Source organism: Melanerpes formicivorus, unplaced genomic scaffold (assembly GCF_026170545.1).
Source record: "Melanerpes formicivorus ecotype bairdi unplaced genomic scaffold, bMelFor1.0.p_v2 SCAF_77, whole genome shotgun sequence".
Taxonomy (NCBI): domain Eukaryota; kingdom Metazoa; phylum Chordata; class Aves; order Piciformes; family Picidae; genus Melanerpes; species Melanerpes formicivorus.
Window position 1 is genome coordinate 250,355 of NW_027142429.1, and position 21,225 is coordinate 271,579.

At 57.9% G+C, this 21,225-nt stretch overlaps 1 protein-coding gene across 1 annotated transcript; it reads left to right on the forward strand.

Moving 5' to 3' along the window:
- Positions 1-5,650: 5,650 nt before the first annotated feature.
- Positions 5,651-19,610, forward strand: SAPCD2 (suppressor APC domain containing 2). The gene is made up of 6 exons (XM_068164124.1): positions 5,651-6,348; positions 13,475-13,608; positions 16,554-16,700; positions 16,832-16,933; positions 17,463-17,576; positions 17,929-19,610. Exons 1-6 carry the CDS (start codon positions 5,943-5,945, stop codon positions 18,055-18,057), a joined length of 1,032 nt encoding a protein of 343 aa, XP_068020225.1. The 5' UTR covers positions 5,651-5,942; the 3' UTR covers positions 18,058-19,610.
- The last annotated feature ends 1,615 nt before the right edge of the window (positions 19,611-21,225 follow it).

Consider the following 21,225-nt stretch of genomic DNA (forward strand, 5'->3'; position numbering starts at 1 on the left):
AGTCCCACCCGAGGGTGTTGGTGCTGGGACCTTTGTACCTGGGAAAGCCTCGTCCCCTTGCCGCACCTGCACCTGCAGATGTATCCAGAAGCTCAAAGGCCGAGCCTGGGCTGCTCATCAGGTGTCACTAGGAGCATTTTTATTTACAGAAAGAGCGGCCAGACACTGGCACAGACTGCCCAACGCCAGATGTGTTTACAAGTCCTTTGGTGCAGTGCTTGGGGATATGGTTTAGGAGTGAACCTTGCAGAGCAGGACTGTCGGTTGGACCTGGTGATCCTGAGGGTCTTTTCCAAATGGAATGTTTCTGTGATTCTGTGTGTCAGAAGTCACACAGCAAGACAGGTTCCTCTGCAGCCCACGCTGGGGTCACAGGCTGACAGGAGAGGGGACAGTGCAATGTCCTGCACTCCCACCCTTGTGCCCCCAGTATCATCAGTCCACTGCTGCCACTGGGCAGCCTGGCAGGCACAGCTCTCCATCCCAGCCACCGGTCTGTCTCTGTGGCATCCTGCCTGCAGTCAGAGCCCAGCTGGGCAAAAGAAAACATGAAGACAGACAGACAAACAGATGCACACAGACACAGCCACCTCTCCACAGGTGACTGGAGCCAGGGTAGCTGGGCCCCATCTGCATGTGGCAATCAGGTCAAGAAGAATTCCTAATAACTGTCAAAGTTTCTGGTTTGTGCTGTGTCTCCTGACACGTCATACAGCTCCTGCTTAGGTGGAGGCTTGGGAGTTCACAGCCTTGTTCTGCCCCCATTTACACAAAAGCTGCTGCTGTGGTTGCGTTCTTGGCCTGCCTGCAGGTCCTTCCACACGAGGTGCCTGCATGACCATCTACCCTTACCCATCAGGAAAAGTTGTGTCAGATTCAACTTGAAAATCCAGCCCTGCCTTTTCCTGCAGAGCTTGTACAGCCCTCCCCTCACCCAGCACTGGCTGTGGCTCTCCAAGAACCACAGCAAACCGTGCTGCTGCTGCAGATGTTCCCACCACCCACATCCAGCCACCCGCCACGACAGGCTTGTCCTGCTGCTCAGAGTGCCCTGGGCAGGTCCCACAATCCATTGCACCCCTGTGGGTAGAATTTCTCTTCAGTAAAGCAATGCAAACAGCGGCAGGTTGGATCAGATATACTGGGCAGGGCAGCCTGAGACAGCAGGAAGAGGAGGAATATTTGAGCCAAAGGAGGCACAAAGGGGCAAGTGGAACAGGAAATTCCACATTCAAAAAGCTGCTGAAAGCAGACAGACAGCAAACACTGATCTATGAGGGTGAGATATGCTACCAGGAGAGAATTAGAGCTTCTTGTCTTTAGGGCCTTGCTTCAGGCCTCAAGTATCCACCAAAATGTTGCCTAAAGAAATGCAGTTTTAGGGTGGTTGCAGTGGTTTCTGGCTGTGGGGTGACCGTTACACCGTTACAGCATCTCTTACCCTTCAACTCCAGACAATTTCCTATGTTTAGACTTATGCTGAGATCTCTTTAGCTGGAGAGGTAGGGAGGGGTGAGACCAGACACAGTGACTGACATTTCTCACCAACACAAATCCTTGCTCTGCAGCCCCAGGCACATCACAGAGCAAGCAAACAAAACCACCACGGTGCTGACAGCTGCTAAAATCTTCCACTGGAGCCCTTCTCCAAGCCCTTGTGATTACCAGGCAGCTGCCACACTTCCTGCTCACAGCCCTGTGAGGGAAAAAACAGTCTGGAGGAAAGAAAAGCAACCTTGTGAGACATGCCTGATCCCCTCCAAAGCAATCAGAGCATGTCCTCAGGAGGCCCCACGGATGACATGATGGCATTTCAGAGCCAGAAAGCTCGTCCAGATAGTCCTCCCCCAGGAGAAAATCTGCTGTGTGTCCTTGACCACACTCCCCACACCACATTCAACCTCTGCCCAGAGGTTTCCTGGGGACAGATGCATTTCTGAGTTGACACTTTGGTAGCCCACTGGAAGCAATTCCCTGCAGCTCCTCATCTTTGGGGCTATGAGAAAGAATTAACCCCAATTGCACTTAATGAACGAGACAGTGATGGAGAGTGCCAGAACCTGCCATCTGGATGTTTTCACTCAATAACCTTAAAGGTCTTTTCCAGCCTAAACAATTCTATGATTCTGATTTTAACCAAGCTCAGACCAACAATTCCTGGGCATGGCCTGGTAACCTGAGCTAGCTGGAGACCAAGTCACTTGGATGTGGCTCTGTTTAGCTGACAGTTCAATATGTAGAGGTGGGCTGTGCCGTGCCACACGGCATCATGCACACTCTGAGCACAAAGACATGCAGTTAGTGTCCCACCAGACCTTGCTTTTTCCCCAGAGAGTGCAGGAGCAGAGGCTCATGGCATCTATGGTCATCAGCAGACACCCTCAGGGCTGCAGTCATCATGTGTCCCCTGCAGAGCTGGGGGACATCCTGCATGCTGCTAGAGTCAGCATGGGGCTACATCTACTGCCACAGTCAACCAGCATCATGGGCAGTGCCCCAGTCTCCACCACCTATTTTCCCAGCAGCCTGCTGGGCTTTGATGAAGCTGCTGCAGCTGCTGGTTGGTGAGACATGCTGCCAGCCTTTTAGAGGGAGGCATCAGGTGCTCATGCCCTCCCCAAAGAGGGCCAGGGTGGGTTGAGTGCCAACCGCAGCAGAACTGTGAGCATTGCTTCTAGTGCCTGTGGGCCAGCAGGGAGGGAGGGCCGGGACAGGTCTGAATGGCAGCTGGGTAGTAGTTTGGAGGAAGGAGAACTGAATAGCTGCATTGTCTATATGGAAACCCCAGAGACTGTTGGTCAGAGGAGCCTGGGGTGGTGCCTGTTCAGTTGGGGGGGGGGGAGGGAGAAGTGCCTTTTCCAAGAATTTTCAAAATCTCCCTAACCTCATTCATGTGACCAGGCCAAGAGTCCTGCATCACAGCAGCCTCCTGAGGGCACTTGGGCATGGAAAACTCAGCAAGACCACAGCTATAGTGGGCAGTTGTGTCCCAGCTCTCTGTTGCCAGAGCAGAAAGTTCCACGAGGCGGAGCAAGAGGATTTCAGTTGAACCACCAGCCCTAACGTGCCAGGAATTGTTTCTGGTATCTCCAGATCCTTTCCTGGTGGGATAGACCTGCCAGGCAGGGAAACTGGGCAAGAGACATTAAGGTAATTTTTAATTTCCCCTAATGCTTCTGGCTGCTCCAGAGATGTGGGAGGAACCTAGAGAAAAACTAATGCTCCTGCAGATTTAGCCTTTGCTAAGCAAAACAACCCACGTGCTGCTGCTGCCACAGCTGAGCAGTTCACTGCCTTGCTTCTGGAGCAGAAAGGGGAGGGATTCTGCACCCGTTCCTCCTCCCTGTATTCTGCACAAGTGTGAACCTGTTCTGTCAGACGTGGCTGAGCCAAGCAGAGATCTCAACACAGGTAAGACAAGTCTGAGAAATTTACCCAAAGCAAAGGCTTGAAGGAAAGCAGACTGGGAACAGGTTGGCCAGAGCACAGAGAAGATCAGCCAGAGTAGGCCCTTGACAGAGACCCTGTGGGGTTCTCCAAAAGCTGCTATGATTTACCTGGCAGTCTGGCTCTGGCAGGGCTGAGAATCTCCATGGAGGAGTGCCAAGAGCAAGCTTAGAAGCCAGGAGTAGGACCAAGGTACTTAAGATACCTGAGATGGAGTCCAGCCCAGACACAGAAGCTGATGGCAAGATGAACACAGCAAGGGCCACGCTGATGGGAGAGTTTGAGGGCCACGCTGATGGGAGAGTTTGAGGGCCACGCATCTTCCACACTCCACCTTTGAAGCCAGCTCAGAGTTAAAGGAAATTGGACCTGGGGCAAGTCACAGGGAGATGTCCATGGTGTAGGGAGGTGCCTGGGGCACAAATAACCTCACAACCTGGACAGTGGCTAATTGTCCTTACTGCCCATCAGTCTTCTCCAGCAAACTTCCTCTCTGATGCTTCTCTCAGCACCATGAGCATCAAACCAGGATGGGGGCTTTGGAGTTGCTGGCACCTGGCTGCCCAGGGTCCTTCAAGTGAGTCATGGTTCCTCTGACATGGAGTCTGCTTTTGTTACCACACACCCTCTGGCAGAGGAGGCTGCAGAGAAGGCTGCACCTTTCACTGATGTGCTGCTGGCTCTCACAGGCACAGCAAATGTTGGTTATAGAGAATCCCTTCCCTTAGCAACGCCAGTTTGCACCAGGTTTATAAGAGGTGTGAGCCAAATCCTGTTTCTCTCACATTTGCCAACACCTGAGTATTTTTTCATCCCTTCTCCCTCTTGGTGATTCCTTTGGGCCCCAAGCCCAGCTATTGCTGGCTGATGGCTACTATTGCTGCACCAGCCACAGCACTGGGATGCCTGGACTCTGATCCTGCTAGAAGTCTCCCATGGCACCAGGCAGGCCAAGCACACAGGACTCTCCATGCTGATGCAAGAGACTTCCCACTTCTGCTGGGGAGGTGCTGCCAAGCTGAGAGCTGAACTGATGCTTGGACCTGAGAGTGACCTTCTGGTACCTGAAGGGGGAATGGAGAGAGACTGTTTGCAAAGGTCTGCAGTGCCAGGCCCAGGGGCAATGGCTTCAAATTAGAGCAGAGCAGATTGAAATTGCAAGATTGGATGTGAGGAACAAGCTCTGCACCAGGAGGCTGCTGCAACACTGCAACAGGTTGCCCAGGGAGGTGGTTGAAGCCCCATTCCTGGAGATATTCAAGGTGAAGCTGGACAGGGCTCTGGGCAACCTGATCTGGTGGAGAATGTCCCTGCTGACTGCAGGGGGTTGGACTGGATGACCTTTGGAGATTCATTCCAACTGAAACCATTCTGTGATTCTATGATGCTTCTTGGCTGTGTTTGCCAAGGTGGCAGTGGGAACAAACAGCAAGTTTGGATTTTTTCCCTTCCTGTTCACTAATCATGTTTGCTCTAAAGACTCCAGACAGAGGTAAGGTTTTCAGGTATCTCTGTTTAAAAAGAGATATGTTCCTTTCTGCAAGGTTATGGTGTCTTTGAGGTGCAAAAATCCAACTCTCCAGAGCTATTTACTGTCACAGGCAGCAGAGGCACCCATGGCTTTTGAGTGCAGGCAGCAGTGCCCTAAGTTCTGCAAATAAATAAGGAGCTGTAGGAGCAGCAGGTACAGGTCTGCACAGTGAGAAAGGAGGATTTGTTTAAGGCATGGACCTGTTGGAGCAGGTCCAGAGGAGGTCACAGCAATGCTGAGAAGGCTGGAAGCTCTCTGCTCTGAGGCCAGGCTGGGAGAGTCGGGGGTGTTCAGCCCGGAGAAGAGAAGGCTTCAGGGAGACCTTCTGGTGGTCTTTCAGTGCTTAAAGGACCCCATAAGGATAGGGACAGACTTTAGCAGAGCCTGTTCTAACAGGACAAGGGCTGATGGTTTAATCTAAATGAGGGAGGTTCAGACTGCAGAGAAAAGAAAAATGTTTGACACAGGGTGGTGAGAGCCTGGCCCAGGCTCCCCAGAGAGGTGGGAGGTGCCCCGTGGCTGGAACCATTGCGGCTGAGGTTGTTCAGGGCTCTGAGCAACCTGCTCAGGGAGAGGAATTGGACTGGATGAGCTTTAAAGGTCCCTTCCAACGCAAACCGCTCGGTACCTCGGTGACTGTAACTGTGTCTGTGCCTGACGTACGGACACCAGCCCGCGCGGGTGCTCCCGGGAGGGTCCGCGAACCGTCGCCGAGGGTCTCGAGCAGCGGTAGGATGCAGGGGATGAGACACCCCCACTAAGCCCTACCCCGGCCGGGGAGGTGGTACCCGGGGGTCCCGGCCCAGCGTGGGGCGGGCGCCGCGTGGAACTCAAACCGCCGTCCTGCCCCTCAGCCAATAGCCAGCGCGACCGCCCGCCACCAACCAATGACAGCACGGGGCTTCCCGACAGCAACCAATAGGAGCGCGGGGGCCGCTAACGCTCGGGAGCGGCGGCGGCGGCGATGGCCCCGGAGCGCGGCGGTCGGTCGCTCCCAGCCGGTACCGAGGGTCTCCCTCGGGCATTCCTGCAGAGCCTGCGGACTCTCTTCGATATCCTCGATGATCGGCGGCGGGGCTACGTGCACTTGCGGGAGATCGAATCCCGATGGCGGGGTACGGAAGCCCGGGAGCTGCCCCCCGGGGTGATGGAGGGGTTGCGGCGGGCGGCACCGGCCAGCGGGTACCTCACCTTCGAGCGGTTCGTCCTGGGGCTGCGGGCTGCCCTGCCCAGTGCCGAGTCCCCGGTGGAGAGCGGCAGCGGCGGGCGGCGGAACGGGGAGAAGCCGCCGAGCCCGCGCGGCGCTGAGGAGCGGCGCGGGAAGAGCAGCGGGCAGCGGGCAGCGGGGCACGGCCAGCCCCACGGCCGAGGTGAGTCAGCGCGGCCGGGCCCGGAGCGGCGGCGGGGGAGCAGCGTGCCCGGCGGGCAGCGGCAGGACGGCTCGCTTCCGTCGGCGGGCAGCGCAGACCCCTTCCCTTCTCCGGCCTGTAGCGGACCTGCCCTGAGACCTCGCCGGAGTCACCGCGTTTGTCGCCTTTGGCTCTGCCGGGCTTTGTCCCAGCCGCGGGCGAAGCGGGACGCAGGCGCGGCTGCCCCGGGGCTGCGCGGCCCTTCGCAGCCCCTTCGCCTGGGGATGAGTCTGTTTATAGCGGTGACAAGCAGCATTAAGGGTTTTACCGCGACGTGGCCCCGGCTGTCCCCTGCCGCAGTCTGTCGGTGACCTCCCCGGGGGGGCTGCTGCCGCCCGGCGTCTCGGGGAGTCGCTGGGCTCGGGAGCCCCGAGAGCCGAACAGCATCGCAGGGCGAAGGCTGTGAGCACAGAGCAGCCGTGTGTGCGGGTAGGATCAGGAGGACTTGGTTCTCGACTTCGTGCACATTTTGGATCAAACACAACAGCAAAGTAGGATCCCTGTCTTATGTTCGATGGTTCCATAGCGCCCTTTACAATAGTTAAATGGGAAAGTGGCATCGGGGCCATGTGCTTTGCAGCCCGCGAGTGCTGTTCTTGCGGCCGGCTCTGCCTTCAGAGCTCACTGGCAGGTCCCTCTGAACCCAGCCATTCCTTCGGGACCTGGGGTTGCTGTGCTGGGTCTGCCAGGGCCCCCAAGCCTGGGTGGTACTCTGAGCTTCACGACAGGGAGACTGTTTCACACAGAATCACAGAATGGTAGGGGCTGGAAGTGACCTCTGGAGATCATCGAGTCTAATCCCCCTTCCAAGGCAGGTTCACCCAGAGGAGGTCACGCAGGAACATGTGCAGGTGGGTTCTCATTGTCTCCAGAGATGGAGACACCACCACCTCTCTGGGCAGCCTGCTCTAGGGCTCCATCACCTTTAAATTAAATAAGTTTCTCCTCATATTTAGATGGAACTTCTGTGTTCCAGTTTGTGCCCATTACCCTTTGTCCTGTCACTGGGCACCGCTGACAAAAAACTGGTCCCATCCTCTTGACACCCACCCTTGAAGTACTGATCAGCATTGGTGAGATTCCCCTCTCAGTCTGCTCTTTTCCAGACTAAAAAGCCCCAATGCTCTCAGTCTGTCCTCATGGGATGTTCTTCATTCTGGTCCTCTCAGCAGCATCTTGCTTCATGTCACTGATTTTGCTGGCAGTCAGTAGGAGCTGTAACAAGGAAACCAGAGCTCTGGGCTCAGCTGGTGTAGCTGTACCTTGGTGTGTGAAGTGTTTTGAGGTCTGTGGTCACAAAGGTCTGTGTTTATTGCAATACTTGAGCAGTGTGACTTCCTTCCTCTACCTTGGGAAGGTTGGGCTGATTCGCCTTCCCTTCCCAGTCCCTTCTGCAGGGTGGAGAAGAAACTTTAAACATGGCTGAGATTCCCTGCTTTCCATTTTGCTTCCAGACTAATCACTGGAGCTTCATCTTGGAGCCTGTTACTTACCAAGCTGGCTCCTCTGTCATCAGGAGTAAATCTGGAAAAACCTGAAAAAAATCCTGTTTGGTGAATAAACAGCAGCTTGAAAGCTCTGCCCTGGAAGGGATTGAGCAGCAGCTGACTGCAGCAGCTTTCTGGCTGCTGAAGATCTTTCCATTCACAGCTGGTGTTACACCAATGTCCTGAGCCTGCGGGCAGGGTTAGAGCCTCAGCCCTTGCTGCCAGCTTTCTGCAGTGCAGGGCAGTGTTCTGGCAGCAGGCCTGGGTTTCAGGTTGGTTCACAGCAGCTTCACAAACACTAACTCAGAAGTCCTCTATCTCTTTTAGCTGCAGGGCATGCACAGCTGCCCAATGCTTGCTTCCACTGTGGAGGGCTACCCAGGGTGCAGCTGAACAGGCAGATGTTCTCCTCAGGTGGCTGAGAGGGAGCTGAGCGCAGCTGTGGAAGGATGTGACTCTTTCTTGCTGCAGAGAAGTGTGCTGGGTGCTGAGAGGTGCCCATGGGGCCAGGAAGCCCTGTCTGTTAAGATTCTGTGATTTAGGCTTGGGGCTGCTCTGAGCCTTCAGCTGCAGGAGGCAGCTTCTGTAAAGATCCACCTAAGTATGATGAGATGGTGTCTCTGCTCCTCAGCTGCCAAGAGCCTGAGAAGACCCTCCCTGACTGTTTTGGGGAAAGGAAGTGCTCACAGTATGCCACCCTAGGGCTGCTCTCTGGTCCAGAGGACATCTACATGCATCAGAGGTGATTTGGATGTGAATAATGGCAGAGGCTGGGGCCAAGTGATCCTCCTGGCAGGTCCAGGGCTGCAGTGAGATAGCAGGATGGCATTTCTGTCCCCTCTTCTCCACTACCCTCCATTACCATATGGACAGAAGTGCTTCTGAAGAAGCCCTTGCTCATCATCAGATTCCAGCTTCTCATCAGCCTGGTGGTGCTGAGGCAGCCTGTGAGCTACTGCTGGGTGCCAGCCATGCTCTCTGGGGAGCCCACAGCATCTGCTGGGTGTACAGATGGTGAGGCTAAGACTGGAGAAGTCACCCTTGGAAGTCACCCTAATGGCTTCCTTACTACTGATGCCTAGGTAGCCTGTCACAGCAACATCCAAGCACCTTGCTGGTGTGGATCTTTACCCTTGTGGTTCCCCTATGAGCTGAAACCTCAGGAAGTTAAAACACAGGGCAGGAAGTGCCTTACCCTGGACGTCTGTGGTGGCCTTGGGCACTGCCTCCTCCCCAGCGCAGTGCTTGTCTTTGCTGCTGGGGTGGCCTGGCTCCAGCAGCTGCCTGGAGAACTGGTGGCCCTGGCAGGAAGGAGGGATGGTTTGTAGCTGTTACTGCCTGGGCCATTGCCAAGGACAGGTGTGTGCTCCAGCCTGGACACTTGTTCCAGCTGGCAGACCCTTGCAGGACCTGCAAGGACAAAAGGATTCTGGGAGGCATCCCGTACCCCATGGCAGGGCCTCTTCTACCTCTGGTGAGCTCTTTGCCTCGGAGGAACTGATCCCAGCTCATTAGTTGGGGTCTTGTTTTAGCCCCTACACTGTTAGCTCCAGTGCACAGAGCTCAGCTGTTTGACCAGGGAGCACCTTCTTGTCACAGTTTCAGCTCAGCTTGGTGCCCCCAAGCAGCAGCAGCAGAAACCCTTTTAATTCAACATCTTGCTTGTACCCTGCAGCTCTTCCCAGAGGTGCTCCTGGCTTTGATTCAGGATTCTGCCTATTGAAGCTGCACTTGGGTTTGGGGCTACTCCTCAGCTGCTCAAGCAGGTCTGTTAGGAGAATGTGTGTGGTTGCACTGGTCTTGCTAGGTTCCTCCCAGGTAGATGTGGGTGTGTGAAACCAAAGGCAGCTGGCAAACCAGGTGAAAATGGTATCACTGATGTGCTGGAGACCTGCCTACACCAGGCACTTGCTGGTAGGAGAAAAGCAGCGTGCCATGCTGAACCAGGAGTGTTTTTCCCATTCCATGGTGGCTTCTTGCCACGGGCTGAGCAGAGGACAGGCTGCAGGGCTGGGCTGCAGAGAATCTCATGAAGTTCGATAAAGCAAAGGGCAAGGTCCTGAACCTAGGTCGGGGCAAGCTGGGAGTGCTGGGGGCAGAGCTAGGGGCTTCATGGGATGCATGGATGATAGGGCAGGTGTGGATAGTATAAAAATATTAATACTTTTACTGCAAAAAACTGCCCCAAAGGTATTCAGTCAGCTGGATGTGCAGGTAGAATGTTGATTTGCAGTGGGAATGTGCAGGATTTAGGCACATTGAACAATTTAATGCAAGCCAGGAGGAAATAGCAGAAGGAGAATCCCCAGGAGTGCAAATGGCTCTGGACCACATGGGGGGGGACTCGGCTAGAACTGAAGAGGCAATGAATGAATTACAGCTGGTTCCACCCCAGCAGGGAGTGCTGCTGCTGCTGCTGCTGCTGCTGCTGCTGCTGCTGCTGCTGCTGCTGCTGCTGCTGCTGCTGTGTGTGGCTGGTGAGGCTCTGGGGTGCCAGGCTGCCGCAGGAAGGTGCCGCAGGCTCCGGGCTGGCCTCGGCGGGACGCCAGCTGTGTGATGCTGTCACCGAGGGCTCTTGGCTTTCCTGGGTAAACTGAGGCACAGCAAAAGTCTAGTTGCAAGGTGAAGCAAGGCTTGGCTCCAGCTCCAAGGCTCGTGGCTTCTCTAGCTTGCAGGGAGTAGGCTCCTGGCTTTTATCCCAGGCTCTGGACCAGGCACTCAAAGAGAGACAACTCGAGGCAGCTTCAAGCCAGACAGGTTGAAGCAAGGCAGGGCAAAGGCAGCTAGACATCAGCCTGTATATAAATCTTGCCTGAGATTCAACTGGGCTAGTAGGGCAACTGAAGCCAGCACTACCTGATGAGAAGGGGCTCTGCCAGGCTGTGGCCATAAAAGGCAGCAGCATCGGCCTGGCCAGGGAGCAGTGGCCAGCACCCTGCCCTTACCCCAGCAGCAGGGCTGTTCACCAGACACGCATGGTCCTCTCCCTTTGTTCCTTTTCCTGCCTTACCCTGACTTCTGCAGGAAGGAGGGGGGGTGAGGGGGACCCTGTCTAGAGACATCAGGGCCTGTCTGGTTTTGTGCTGGGGCTCGTTTGGCCCTACCATGACAGGGAGGAGCTGGACAGCAGCCAGCACTGGGCACTGGCAGCACAGAAGGCCAAGGGCAGCCTGGGCTGCATCTAAAGCAGCTTGGCCAGAGATGGAGAGAGAGGATCCTACCCCTCTGCTCTGCCCTGGGGAGACCTCCCCTGCAGTGCTGTGTCCAGCTCTGGAGCCCTCAACACAAGAGAGACATGGACCTGATGGAGAGGGTCCAGAGGGGGCCATGAAGATGATCAGAGGGCTGGAGCAGCTCTGCTATGGGGACAGGCTGGGAGAGTTGGGGCTGTGCAGCCTGGAGAAGGCTCCAGGAAGGCTGGGGAGGGACTGTTCAGAAGGGCCTGTGGGGATAGGATGAGGGGTTTGAAAGTGGAGCAGGGCAGATTTAGGGTGGACATCAGGAAGAAGTTCTGGAACAGGTTGCCCAGGGATGTGGTTGAGACCCCATCCCTGGAGACATTCAAGGTCAAACTCGTCCCTGGGCAGCTTGGTCTAGCTGAAGGTGTCCCTGCTGACTGAAGAGGGGGTGGACAGGAGGCCCTTGGAGGGTCCCTTCCAACCTGATACAATCTGTGACTCTGGGCAAGGTGCTGTTTCAGCATTGTCTGCTGTCCCCTGAGCCTGAGTCCAGCTCCTGTTGCAGAAGCAGCTCAGATGTGGCAGCACTGCAGACCCAGGGTGGTGCAACTCTACCAGAGCTTGTTGCCCTCCAGGTGGAGGGTTGCTCCAGTGGCCACAGCTGCCTGCTTGCCCCATATCCCTGTTCCATCATGTCCATGTGCTCAGCTGAGGCTTGTGGAGCACTAGACAGGGATTTGCCAGCCCAGGCAGTGCCCTGTCCTGACGCTTGCAGCCCTTCATCACCATGCAGCAGGGACCAAGCCAGACCTGTTCCAGGCAGCTCTGGCACCCAGGAGCTGGTGTGTGCCCAGCTCGTGGGAGAAGGATGTGGGATGGGTGGGAGTGCCTGGCAGATACATGGGGAGCAGTCCTGAGGAGCAGATGTTTCCCCAGCTGCCTTTGCTCATCTGCCTGACTGCTGCTCTCCTTTGAGAGCCAGGCTGGGAAAGAAACTCTGGAGGGCAGCTGAGAGCAGAGTGGGGGCAGCATGAGGCAGGGTCTGCTGGGCACTTGGCAGGGGCCCAGGGTGAGCAGGGAGGTGCAGCAGGCTTGCTGCCTCGGCATGTCTGAGGAGAGTGCTGGCTGTGCCCTGGCTGTGCCCTGGCTGTGCAGGGGGATGGCAGGGTGGTGCTGGCTGTGCCCTGGCTGTGCCCTGGCTGTGCCCTGGCTGTGCCCTGGCTGTGCAGGGGGATGGCAGGGTGGTGCTGGCTGTGCCCTGGCTGTGCCCTGGCTGTGCCCTGGCTGTGCAGGGGGGGTGGCAGGGTGGTGCTGGCTGTGCCCTGGCTGTGCCCTGGCTGTGCCCTGGCTGTGCAGGGGGGGTGGCAGGGTGGTGCTGGCTGTGCCCTGGCTGTGCAGGGGGGTGGCAGGGTGGTGCTGGCTGTGCAGGGGGGTGGCAGGGCGGTGCTGGCTGTGCCCTGGCTGTGCAGGGGGGTGGCAGGGTGGTGCTGGCTGTGCCCTGGCTGTGCAGGGGGATGGCAGGGTGGTGCTGGCTGTGCCCTGGCTGTGCAGGGGGATGGCAGGGTGGTGCTGGCTGTGCAGGGGGGTGGCAGGGTGGTGCTGGCTGTGCCCTGGCTGTGCAGGGGGATGGCAGGGTGGTGCTGGCTATGCAGGGGGATGGCAGGGTGGTGCTGGCTGTGCAGGGGGATGGCAGGGTGGTGCTGGCTGTGCCCTGGCTGTGCAGGGGGGTGGCAGGGTGGTGCTTGCCCCGCAGGGGGAGCTGAGCTGGCCTGGCCCTGATGGGGGACTGCATCCCTGCCTGAGTCCCCAGCCCGGGCGGTGTGGGGCTTGCCTCAGCAGGTGCCCAGGCAGTGCCTGCTGGGGCCCACAGGCAGGAGGGGTCAGGTCCAGCCTAAAACTTGTCAGTATGAAATTGTTGTGCAAAAATGGCTTCTGCAGGGTTTGCAGCAGCTTAGTGTTTGTACAAGGCGGGAGTTGGGAGCCTTGTTCAAGCTCTGGTTGAAACAAGAGGGAGCTGGGGGGGACACACCTGCATGGCCAAGCAGGAGCTGCCTTCAGGAGGAGTGGAGCTCCTGGCAGAGCCTGTGCCTCCTGCACAGGAGCCAGGGGTCCCATGAGGACAGGACATGGGTGCTGTGTCACCAGTGGTTTCCTTGCCTGTGCTGGGACTGGAACAGCATTGCCTGGAAGCTGCCTGCTTTTTGCAGGTGACTCCCGAGGTCTGCTGCCAGCCTGGCATGAGCAAGGGGCTGCTGCAGCCTGCCTTGCCCGTACCAAGGTGTGAGCAGGGCTTGGGCCGGTGCCCCGCTCAGCCCCCCCGCCACGCCTGCTTGCAAGACCACCCTGCAGATGCTCCCACAGGAGGCCCTGGGGGGTGTTTGGTGCAGGCAGCTGGCAGCCTTATGCTTTCCTCTGGTACAGGGGGCGATGCTAAGGCTGCTGGGCAGTGCCAAGGAGAAGGCAGCCCCCCGGGAGCTGGGGAGACGCGGAGGCAGCAGCGGGGCCGCGCGGAGCACCGCAGACACACCATCGCCAGCGGCGTGGACTTCAGCCTGGTAAGGCAAGGGCCCTGCCCTGGGCTCTGGCACAGAGGCCCTGGGGGAGGGGTTGCAGGGGTTCCTCACCACTGGCAGCACCTCTGGGCTGTGCTCCTTGCTGCCCATGCTGCAGGAGAGCTGTGGGCACCGGGCAGCCCCTGGTGTTTTGGATACAAAGCTCAGCTGCTGTACATGGAGGTCCTGCTCTTACTTCCAAGCCTTTCTATCCCAGATGGCATTGGACAGGGAGGAGGAGGAGGCACATAGAATCATAGAGTCATAGAATTGTTAGGGTTGGGACATGTTCTCCTGCCTTCCCCTGGAGCTGGGTCAGCCCCTGGAGACAGGGTTTGGCTGCACCTGTGCCTCGCCCTGGGCAGAAGCCTGGGCCAGGAAGGGCAAAGGCTGCAGGTGCAGGAGGAGCTCTGGGCCTTTCAAGCACCTCAGCCAAAGTTCAGCTGTGCTGTGTGCTGCCAGCCCACCTGCCCTGCCAGGTGCTCTCTGGAGGTTAAGGCTCACACATTCTGATCCTCCTGGTTGCCAGAAGCTTTCTGCCCCTGCGCTGAGTTTAGCTGAGCAGCGCAGGGTGGAGGGATCTGCTCCCCCCCCCTCCAGCCCCCTTTGGAGAGGCTTGGATCAGATTGCCAGGGTGAAGGGATCTGTGCTGCTCCACAGAGGGCTGGAGGAGCTGCCTGGGCACGTTGCCCACAGGCACAAGCTATTGTCTTCTGCCAAGAGAGCCGGGAGCCAGCCTGCAGGGTGAGTGCTGGGTGGGACAGGCTCTGGCTGGTGTCGCTGCCGCTGAGGCTGCGGCATCACCTCTGCACTTCCCCTCCTCACACCCTGGTGTCACCCAGCTCCCTGTGTCCAGCAGGGCAGCACTGATCACAGCCTGGTGGTGAGTGAAGTGCTCTGTTGGCTGTCCTGGAGAGGGGAGGGTTGTGTGCACATGGTTTTCTGGGCCGGGATGGCTGTAAAAGGGGTGGGGTACTCTTGGGCTGAGGGGGTCCCCTCTGCCTTTCCTCCTCCCTCCCCAAGCACCCAAGTGCTGCACTGCCTTTTGCTTCTTCCTTCAAGAAGGAGCCTGTGTCCCTGTGCATCAGGTGAGATCCTACCCTGGCTGGAGCCTTTGGCTACAAATCCTATTTCTGAAGACAGAGACGGCAGGTCTAAGTCCAGCAAGGACCTAATCCCTCTGTCACCTGGCCCCTGGGGAAGAGGGAATGTGCTCAGCTGTGTCTAGGCTGATGTGCCTTAAGCCAGGGAGGTGTGGGAGCACTGCTGGCTCCCCTGCACCCTGGGGTGCACTGGGACCTGACCAGTGGTGTGCCCAGGCCTCTCTGCAGCAGCACAGCTGTTGTCTGCTCAGCTGCTGTGCTCCCCCTGCCCACCATCGATCGCCCTCATTTCCCATGGCCTCGGGGCAGCTGGGATGAGCCTGCCGCCAGAGGCTGAGCGCTCTCATTGGTAGGTGGTCCAGGGGACAGCGCTGTCCCCTCCCCTTCCACCCTGGTTAGCAGCAGCCAAGCCAAGAGCTCTGTCTTTCTGCTGCCCCAGAACTGCCTCTGCCCCACAAGCCTCCTGTCCTCAGGCAGATGCCATCTGCCCTGGCACCCAGCAGAGCTGCTGCCGCCCCACTGCTCTGTGGGGTGTTGCCTCTTGGCCCCCTCGCCCCTCTGGCCAGCGAGTCTGATGGGAGCCAGGCGGCCACGGGCTGCAGCCCGGCCTGGCTGGGGATCCTGGCCAGCTACAGCACCTCCTTCATGCCCCTCAGCAACAGCCTGCGTGGCACCAAGGCTCTGCACTTCTTCCTGTGGGTATGTCCCTTTGGGTCCTTCTGCCCATCCTGGGGCAGCTCTTGGGGCTCTCGTGTTTGAAGCAGGGGCAGGGGGAGCAGGAGCAGAGCTGGTGGGAAGGGTGCCTGGGGGGCTTCAGGGCTGACTGGGGACTGGAAAGCGCTGGCTGAAGAAGGTCTTGGCATGGTCATGGTTAGCCCTGGGGGCAGATGTCTGTTCAGGGTCGCTTTGGACCTGAATCATCCCTTACCAGATGATCTCCAAAGCAGCAGGAGAGGTTCTTGAGCATCGATCAGCTATTGGGTGATCAAAGTCCTGGTGGTGCCTGGGGGGAGCCCAGTCTGCCAGTGGCAGTGAAGGCCTGGCTGCATTGTGGCAGAGGAGGCAAAGGCAGCAAATGAGGCAGCTCCCTGTGCTATTGGCATGGAGACAGGAGCCTGGGGAACCATCTGGCAGGGCTTGGGAGGAGGGGAGCAGGAGCCCTGGGCTCACTGGGTGAGGGCTGATGAAAGGGTTGCTGCACTGGTCGCTCTTCCCCAGGGCTCTCCCCTCTTCTCTCTCCACCTCTGTGCTTGCTGATGGCAGTGCAGTGCCCAGAGGCAGCAGGAGAAGGTGGCAGTGTAGCAGGGAATCCTGTGTCCCCCTGAGGCACAGGCCCCTGCTCCAGGCCCACTGTTGGTGAAGGGGCTGAGCTGCCTGCCCTGCAGCAGCCTCGCTTGGGCCACAGCCCAGTGCAGGCTCCTGCCCTGCTTATCCCAGGGGTCTGCTCTGGGGCAGGAGCTCTGGACACCCCTGGAGCAGCTCTTCAGGCACACAGAGGACACCCATGCCCCTCTCCAGGTGATGCCAGATGCTCATCTCCAAGGTGCCTCGAGGTAAAGCAGAGTGCTGGGGCAACAGGGCTGCAGACCTGCTGCTGCAGGGGTGAGCAGGAGGGTGGAGGTGGCCTGGCTGTCCTTCACCTGCTTCAGTTCTCCCTAACTGGAGAACTCTTCCTCCAAAGCAGCATCAGGCAGCAGACAGCACCCTACTCCTCTGAGGCTTTTCATGGGGAGGGGGCTGAGACCCTTGTCTGTGTCACCCTCCATACCCTGTGGAGGAACCAGCTCCTGGGACTGGAAAAGGCATTGGTGGGGAGGGAGTGACTCCTGCTGCTTTGTCCTGCAGCTGAAGCACATGAAGGAGCTGGAACAGGAGAAGGATTTGCTGCTGCAGGGCCTGGAGCTGGTGGAGCGTGCCCGGCAGTGGTACCAGCAGCACATCCAGGCCATGCAGGAGCGCCAGAGGCTGCTGGGCAAGAACAAGGCCAGCACGGTGAGTCTGGGCCTTGGCCCCTGGGAGGCTCTGGGACTGTGTGTGGGTTTGGAGGACCAGAGTGGGTCTGGACTGAACCTGGAGCTGTCCTCATGGTAACCTCCAGTCTCTTCTTCCTCTCTGTCCCCCAGGAGTTCCTCCCTGAGGGTGGGCAGAGCCACCTGGGCCGCCTGATCCCCAAGCTGCAGGAGGTGAACCGCTGCCTAGGTGACCTCCTTTCCACCACTGGCAAGGTGAGAGCAGCAGATTAGCAACTTGTGGTTGTTACTTGAGCTTGAGACCTATCCTGTACCCCCACTTAGGCTGCTGGCTGGGCTGACATCAGCTTGCAGAGGTTCCCTGGGCTGTGGGTAGGTGCCTTGGCTCTGTGGGCAAGACAGCGGCTGGAGTGCAGCCAAGAAGATGACATAGCTGGTCCTGACCTGGGCTGGAGCATGCTCCTTGCATTTGAGGCTCAAAAGGAGATCCCCAAAAAGATGTAGCCATTGTCAAGTGGAAAAGGAAACCATCCTGCTGAGTCAGCCATCCCCAGAGCTGACTGTGCTGCCAGGCTCCTGGCAGGAGCTGGGTGCACTGGCATGAACGATTCCTGCGTCTGCCTGCCCTGCTGAAGACCCTGCAATGGCCTGGGCTGGAATCTTAATCCTTTGTTGGGCTTCTCTGTTCCCTGCATGTCACAGAAACAGCTTCTGCCTGTTGGGAAGGCTGGGGAGGGCCACCAGGAAGGAGGCTCAATGTCTCAACCTTTTGTCTTCTCTGCAGCCAGCAAACCCCTCCTCAGCTCTGAGCAGGCAAGGCCCCATGGTGTCCCCAGCCTCAGCAGGCCCCCAGCAAGCCATCAGCATGCTGAAGGAGCAAAACAGGCTCCTCACCAAAGTGAGTGGGGGTGTGGGGGAGGAGATGTCCTTTGTGGGGGCTGGGAGAAGGAGGGCTGGGATGGGGCCAGGGAAGGAATGTGAGGCAGTGGGAAGTGTTCCTTCATCTTAGCCAACCTTGGTCATGCCACAGAAGGGTGTGTGAGCTGCAGCTGTGCCCAGCTGTTTGCTGGGTGAGGGTGCATGGGCAGGGATGGGGCATCCCTGCTGGAGGACAGAGCCTGTGACAAATGCAGGCTGGGGTTGCAAAGAGGACTGCTGGGAAAGGAGCACCCGTGGTGCCCTTGCCAGGGCTGAGCTCACTGCTGGGGTTCCCATCCCAGCACCCACAGTTCCCTGCCCTGTGCCTGCAGGAGGTGACTGACAAGAGCGAGCGCATCACGCAGCTGGAGCAGGAGAAGTCTGCCCTCATCAAGCAGCTCTTTGAAGCTCGTGCCCACAACAACCATGAAAGCAGCCAGCTGGACTCCACCTTCATCTAGCACCCACCCCCTGCTCCCTGTCCTTCAGCTTCCCAGGGGGTCTGTGGGGCTCACCCAAGCCTTCTGCATCCGTCACTCCAGGTGTTGTATCCTGAGGTCTGGAGCTGCTGGTGACATCTCAGCAGGAGGAAGAGACCCCAACTCTGCCTGGGGAGCATCCCCATGCTGCTCTCTGCAGGTCTTTCCAGCTATGCTGCTATCAAGCTGCTCTTTTTCCCTCTCTCAGCAGACTGCAGGGATTGTGCCCCAGTCCTGTGGTCCCCAGTGCTGCCTGCACTGGGGAGCTGCTGGTCCCTTGGCCTGAGCCAGGCTAAGTTCTGGCTGCTCTCAGAGAAAGATGCTGCATCTTGAGCACTTCAGCTGGCATCTCTAGGCAAACCTGGCTGTTGAGGGGTGGCTTGGACCCTGCTTGTCCCACTGCTGAAGATGGAAATTCTGCTGGGACGTGCCTGGCCCCTCTCTACTGCCTAAGTCCTGCTTGCCAGTGAGACTCCAGTGGGGCTGGAGCTTCTCCTGGGGCAGTCCCTCTGTCTGGTTTGCAGTAGTGATGCCACAGATGCTGTTTACATGTCTGCAGGCTGCCACAGCTCATGAGCCACGGGCCCAGAGGAGGTGGCCCTCACCCCTGACCGGTGCTCTCAGGCTGTCTGGAGATTGCAGGCACTGCTGCATCCCCTTTCTTGGTTTGGCCTGGGCAATGTTTAGCTCTGGCTGCTAGGCTGATGGCTTTTTCAGTGTGATGAGGGCAGAGGTGGCATCCCCTAGCAGGAGGACATCAACCCAAGCCTGATTCAGCAGAAGGGCTTTAGGGCAAGGGTTTGTATTTAACTGAATGCAGGTGACAAAGCAGAGGCTGCTGGGCTCTTTCCTTTGCACAGCTCCAAGTGGAGAAATGACAGCTTTGCCTGTCCTGGTGGTGGGCACTGACTCCCTGGGGTGACATCCTGAGTGTTCATTGCACTTTCCAGGTCTCCTGGGGTGGTGGTGATGGTGGTCTGAGCGTGGATTCTGTCAGGCTGGTGCACCTCCTTCCCTTCCAGCTCAGTGATGATGCTTGAGCTGAGCTGTGTCTTCCCCAGGGACTTGGTGTTGATTGCTGTTTTCATAGGAGATCCTGGTGAGTCCCCATGGGGCACAGGCTTGGCCCTCCACAGCTCCAAACCCAGCCCTTCTCTCCAGTGCTGTTTCATGCTCTGACTTTCCTGGTACGATGCAGTGGCACAGTTCACTGAGCTCAGCAGGAGGTGTGCCCCTGCTCTGGGCTGGGCACCACACAGACCATTTCCTTTCTCACTCCTGTTTTTGTCTGTCCAGTGCTGGCTGTCCATCCAGCTCTCCTCTTTGAGGTTGATCTTGACCTGAAGCTCACTGTAAGGCACAAATCCCTGTGCCAGAGAGGAGGTCAGCAGAGTGCCAGAGCGAGGGAGGAGAGGCAAGCCCATGACTAGTAGTGCCCCTGTCTGCAGGAGTAAAGTTAGTTCAGTTCAAAGTGACCCTCTGTATGAGCAGGGTCCCCTGTTTGTAGGGATAATAAAGTGGGGTGAACTATTTAATTTGTCTGTCTGTCTGCCTTAAGCAGCCTGGAAGCTGCTGCCTGTCCTGTCCCACAGGGCCTGGGGTGGGCTGAGGTTGTACAACCACAGCCAGGGGCTGTCTGCTCCTGGCTGTGTTCCTGTGCCCTTTCCCATTCCTTTGGGGCTTCCCAGTGCTCTGGGACTGGGGAACCTCCACCCTCTCCTTGCTGCTGTGGGATGGGGTCTTGAAGCCACCTGCACCCCCTCCAGCACTTCTAGTTTCATCTGGCTGCTCCTCCAGAGGCCATGTCCAGTTCTGCTCTGTTTAGGAAGGAGGTTGACTTGCTGGAAGGTGTCCAGAGAAGGGCAACAAAGCAGATGAGCTGCCCAAGCCACTCTCCATTTTTCATCAGTCCTGGCTCACTGGAGGGGTCCCAGAGGACTGGAAGCTGGCAGTGTGATGCCCATCCACAGGCAGGGCCAGAAGGAAGAGCCAGGGAATTCCAGGCCTGTCAGCCTGACCTCAGTGCCAGGCAAGATCATGGAACAGGTCATCCTGAGTGCAATCACACAGCACTCACAGGGTGGCCAAGGGCTCAGGCCCAGCCAGCATGGGTTCAGGAAGGGCAGGTCCTGCCTCTCCAAACTGATCTCCTTCCATGCCCAGGTGACTGCCTGCTGGATGTGGGGCAGGCTGTGGATGTGGTCTGCCTGGACCTCAGCAAGGCCTTGGACACCATCCCCCACAGCAAACTCCTGGCCAAGCTGTCAGCCCCTGGCTTGGATGGGAGCACACTGCACTGGGTTAGGAACTGGCTGGAGGCTGAGCCCAGAGAGTGGTGGTGAATGGTGCCACAGCCAGCTGGCAGCCAGGCACCAGTGGTGTGCCCCAGGGACCAGTGCTGGGCCCCAGCCTGTTCAATATCTTCATTGATGGTCTGGAGGAGGGGATGGAGGCCATCATCAGTAAGTTTGCAGCTGACAGCAAGCTGGGGGCAGGAGTTGAGCTGTGACAGGGCAGAAGGGATCTGCAGAGGGACCTGGACAGGCTGGACAGATGGGCAGAGGCCAAGGGCAGGAGATTGAACACATCCAAGTGCCAGGGGCTGCACTTTGGCCACAGCAACCCCAGGCAGTGCTACAGGCTGGGGGCAGAGTGGCTGAGAGCAGCCAGGCAGAGAGGGACCTGGGGGTGCTGATTGACAGCTGCTGAACATGAGCCAGCAGTGTGCCCAGGGGGCCAAGAGGGCCAAGGGCATCCTGGCCTGCATCAGGAACAGTGTGGCCAGCAGGAGCAGGGAGGTCATTCTGTCCCTGTGCTCAGCACTGCTGAGGCCACACCTTGAGTCCTGTGTCCAGTTCTGGGCTCCTCAGGTTAGGAAGGAGGTTGATATATATTCTTAGTGATTAGTGATGTAGGCTGTGACAGCTGAGCTATCAGTGAAGTTTAATGATGGTGTGATCACAGTATCACACTATCACAGTATCACTTAGGTTGGAAAGGACCTCGAGGATCATCGAGTCCAACCTGACACCACAGACCCCATGACTAGACCATGGCACCAAGTGCCACATCCAATCTCCCCTTGAACGCCTCCAGGGTCGATGACTCAACCACCTCCCTGGGCAACCAGTTCCAATGACGAATGACTCG

Bases quoted from the DNA above. Each gene is read 5' to 3' on its own strand.
- SAPCD2 (XM_068164124.1), top strand. From the start codon at position 5,943: ATGGCCCCGGAGCGCGGCGGTCGGTCGCTCCCAGCCGGTACCGAGGGT. The intron at 13,609-16,553 runs GTAAGGCAAGGG...TTTGTCCTGCAG, and splicing joins GCGGCGTGGACTTCAGCCTG to CTGAAGCACATGAAGGAGCT. The intron at 16,701-16,831 runs GTGAGTCTGGGC...TCTGTCCCCCAG, and splicing joins GCAAGAACAAGGCCAGCACG to GAGTTCCTCCCTGAGGGTGG.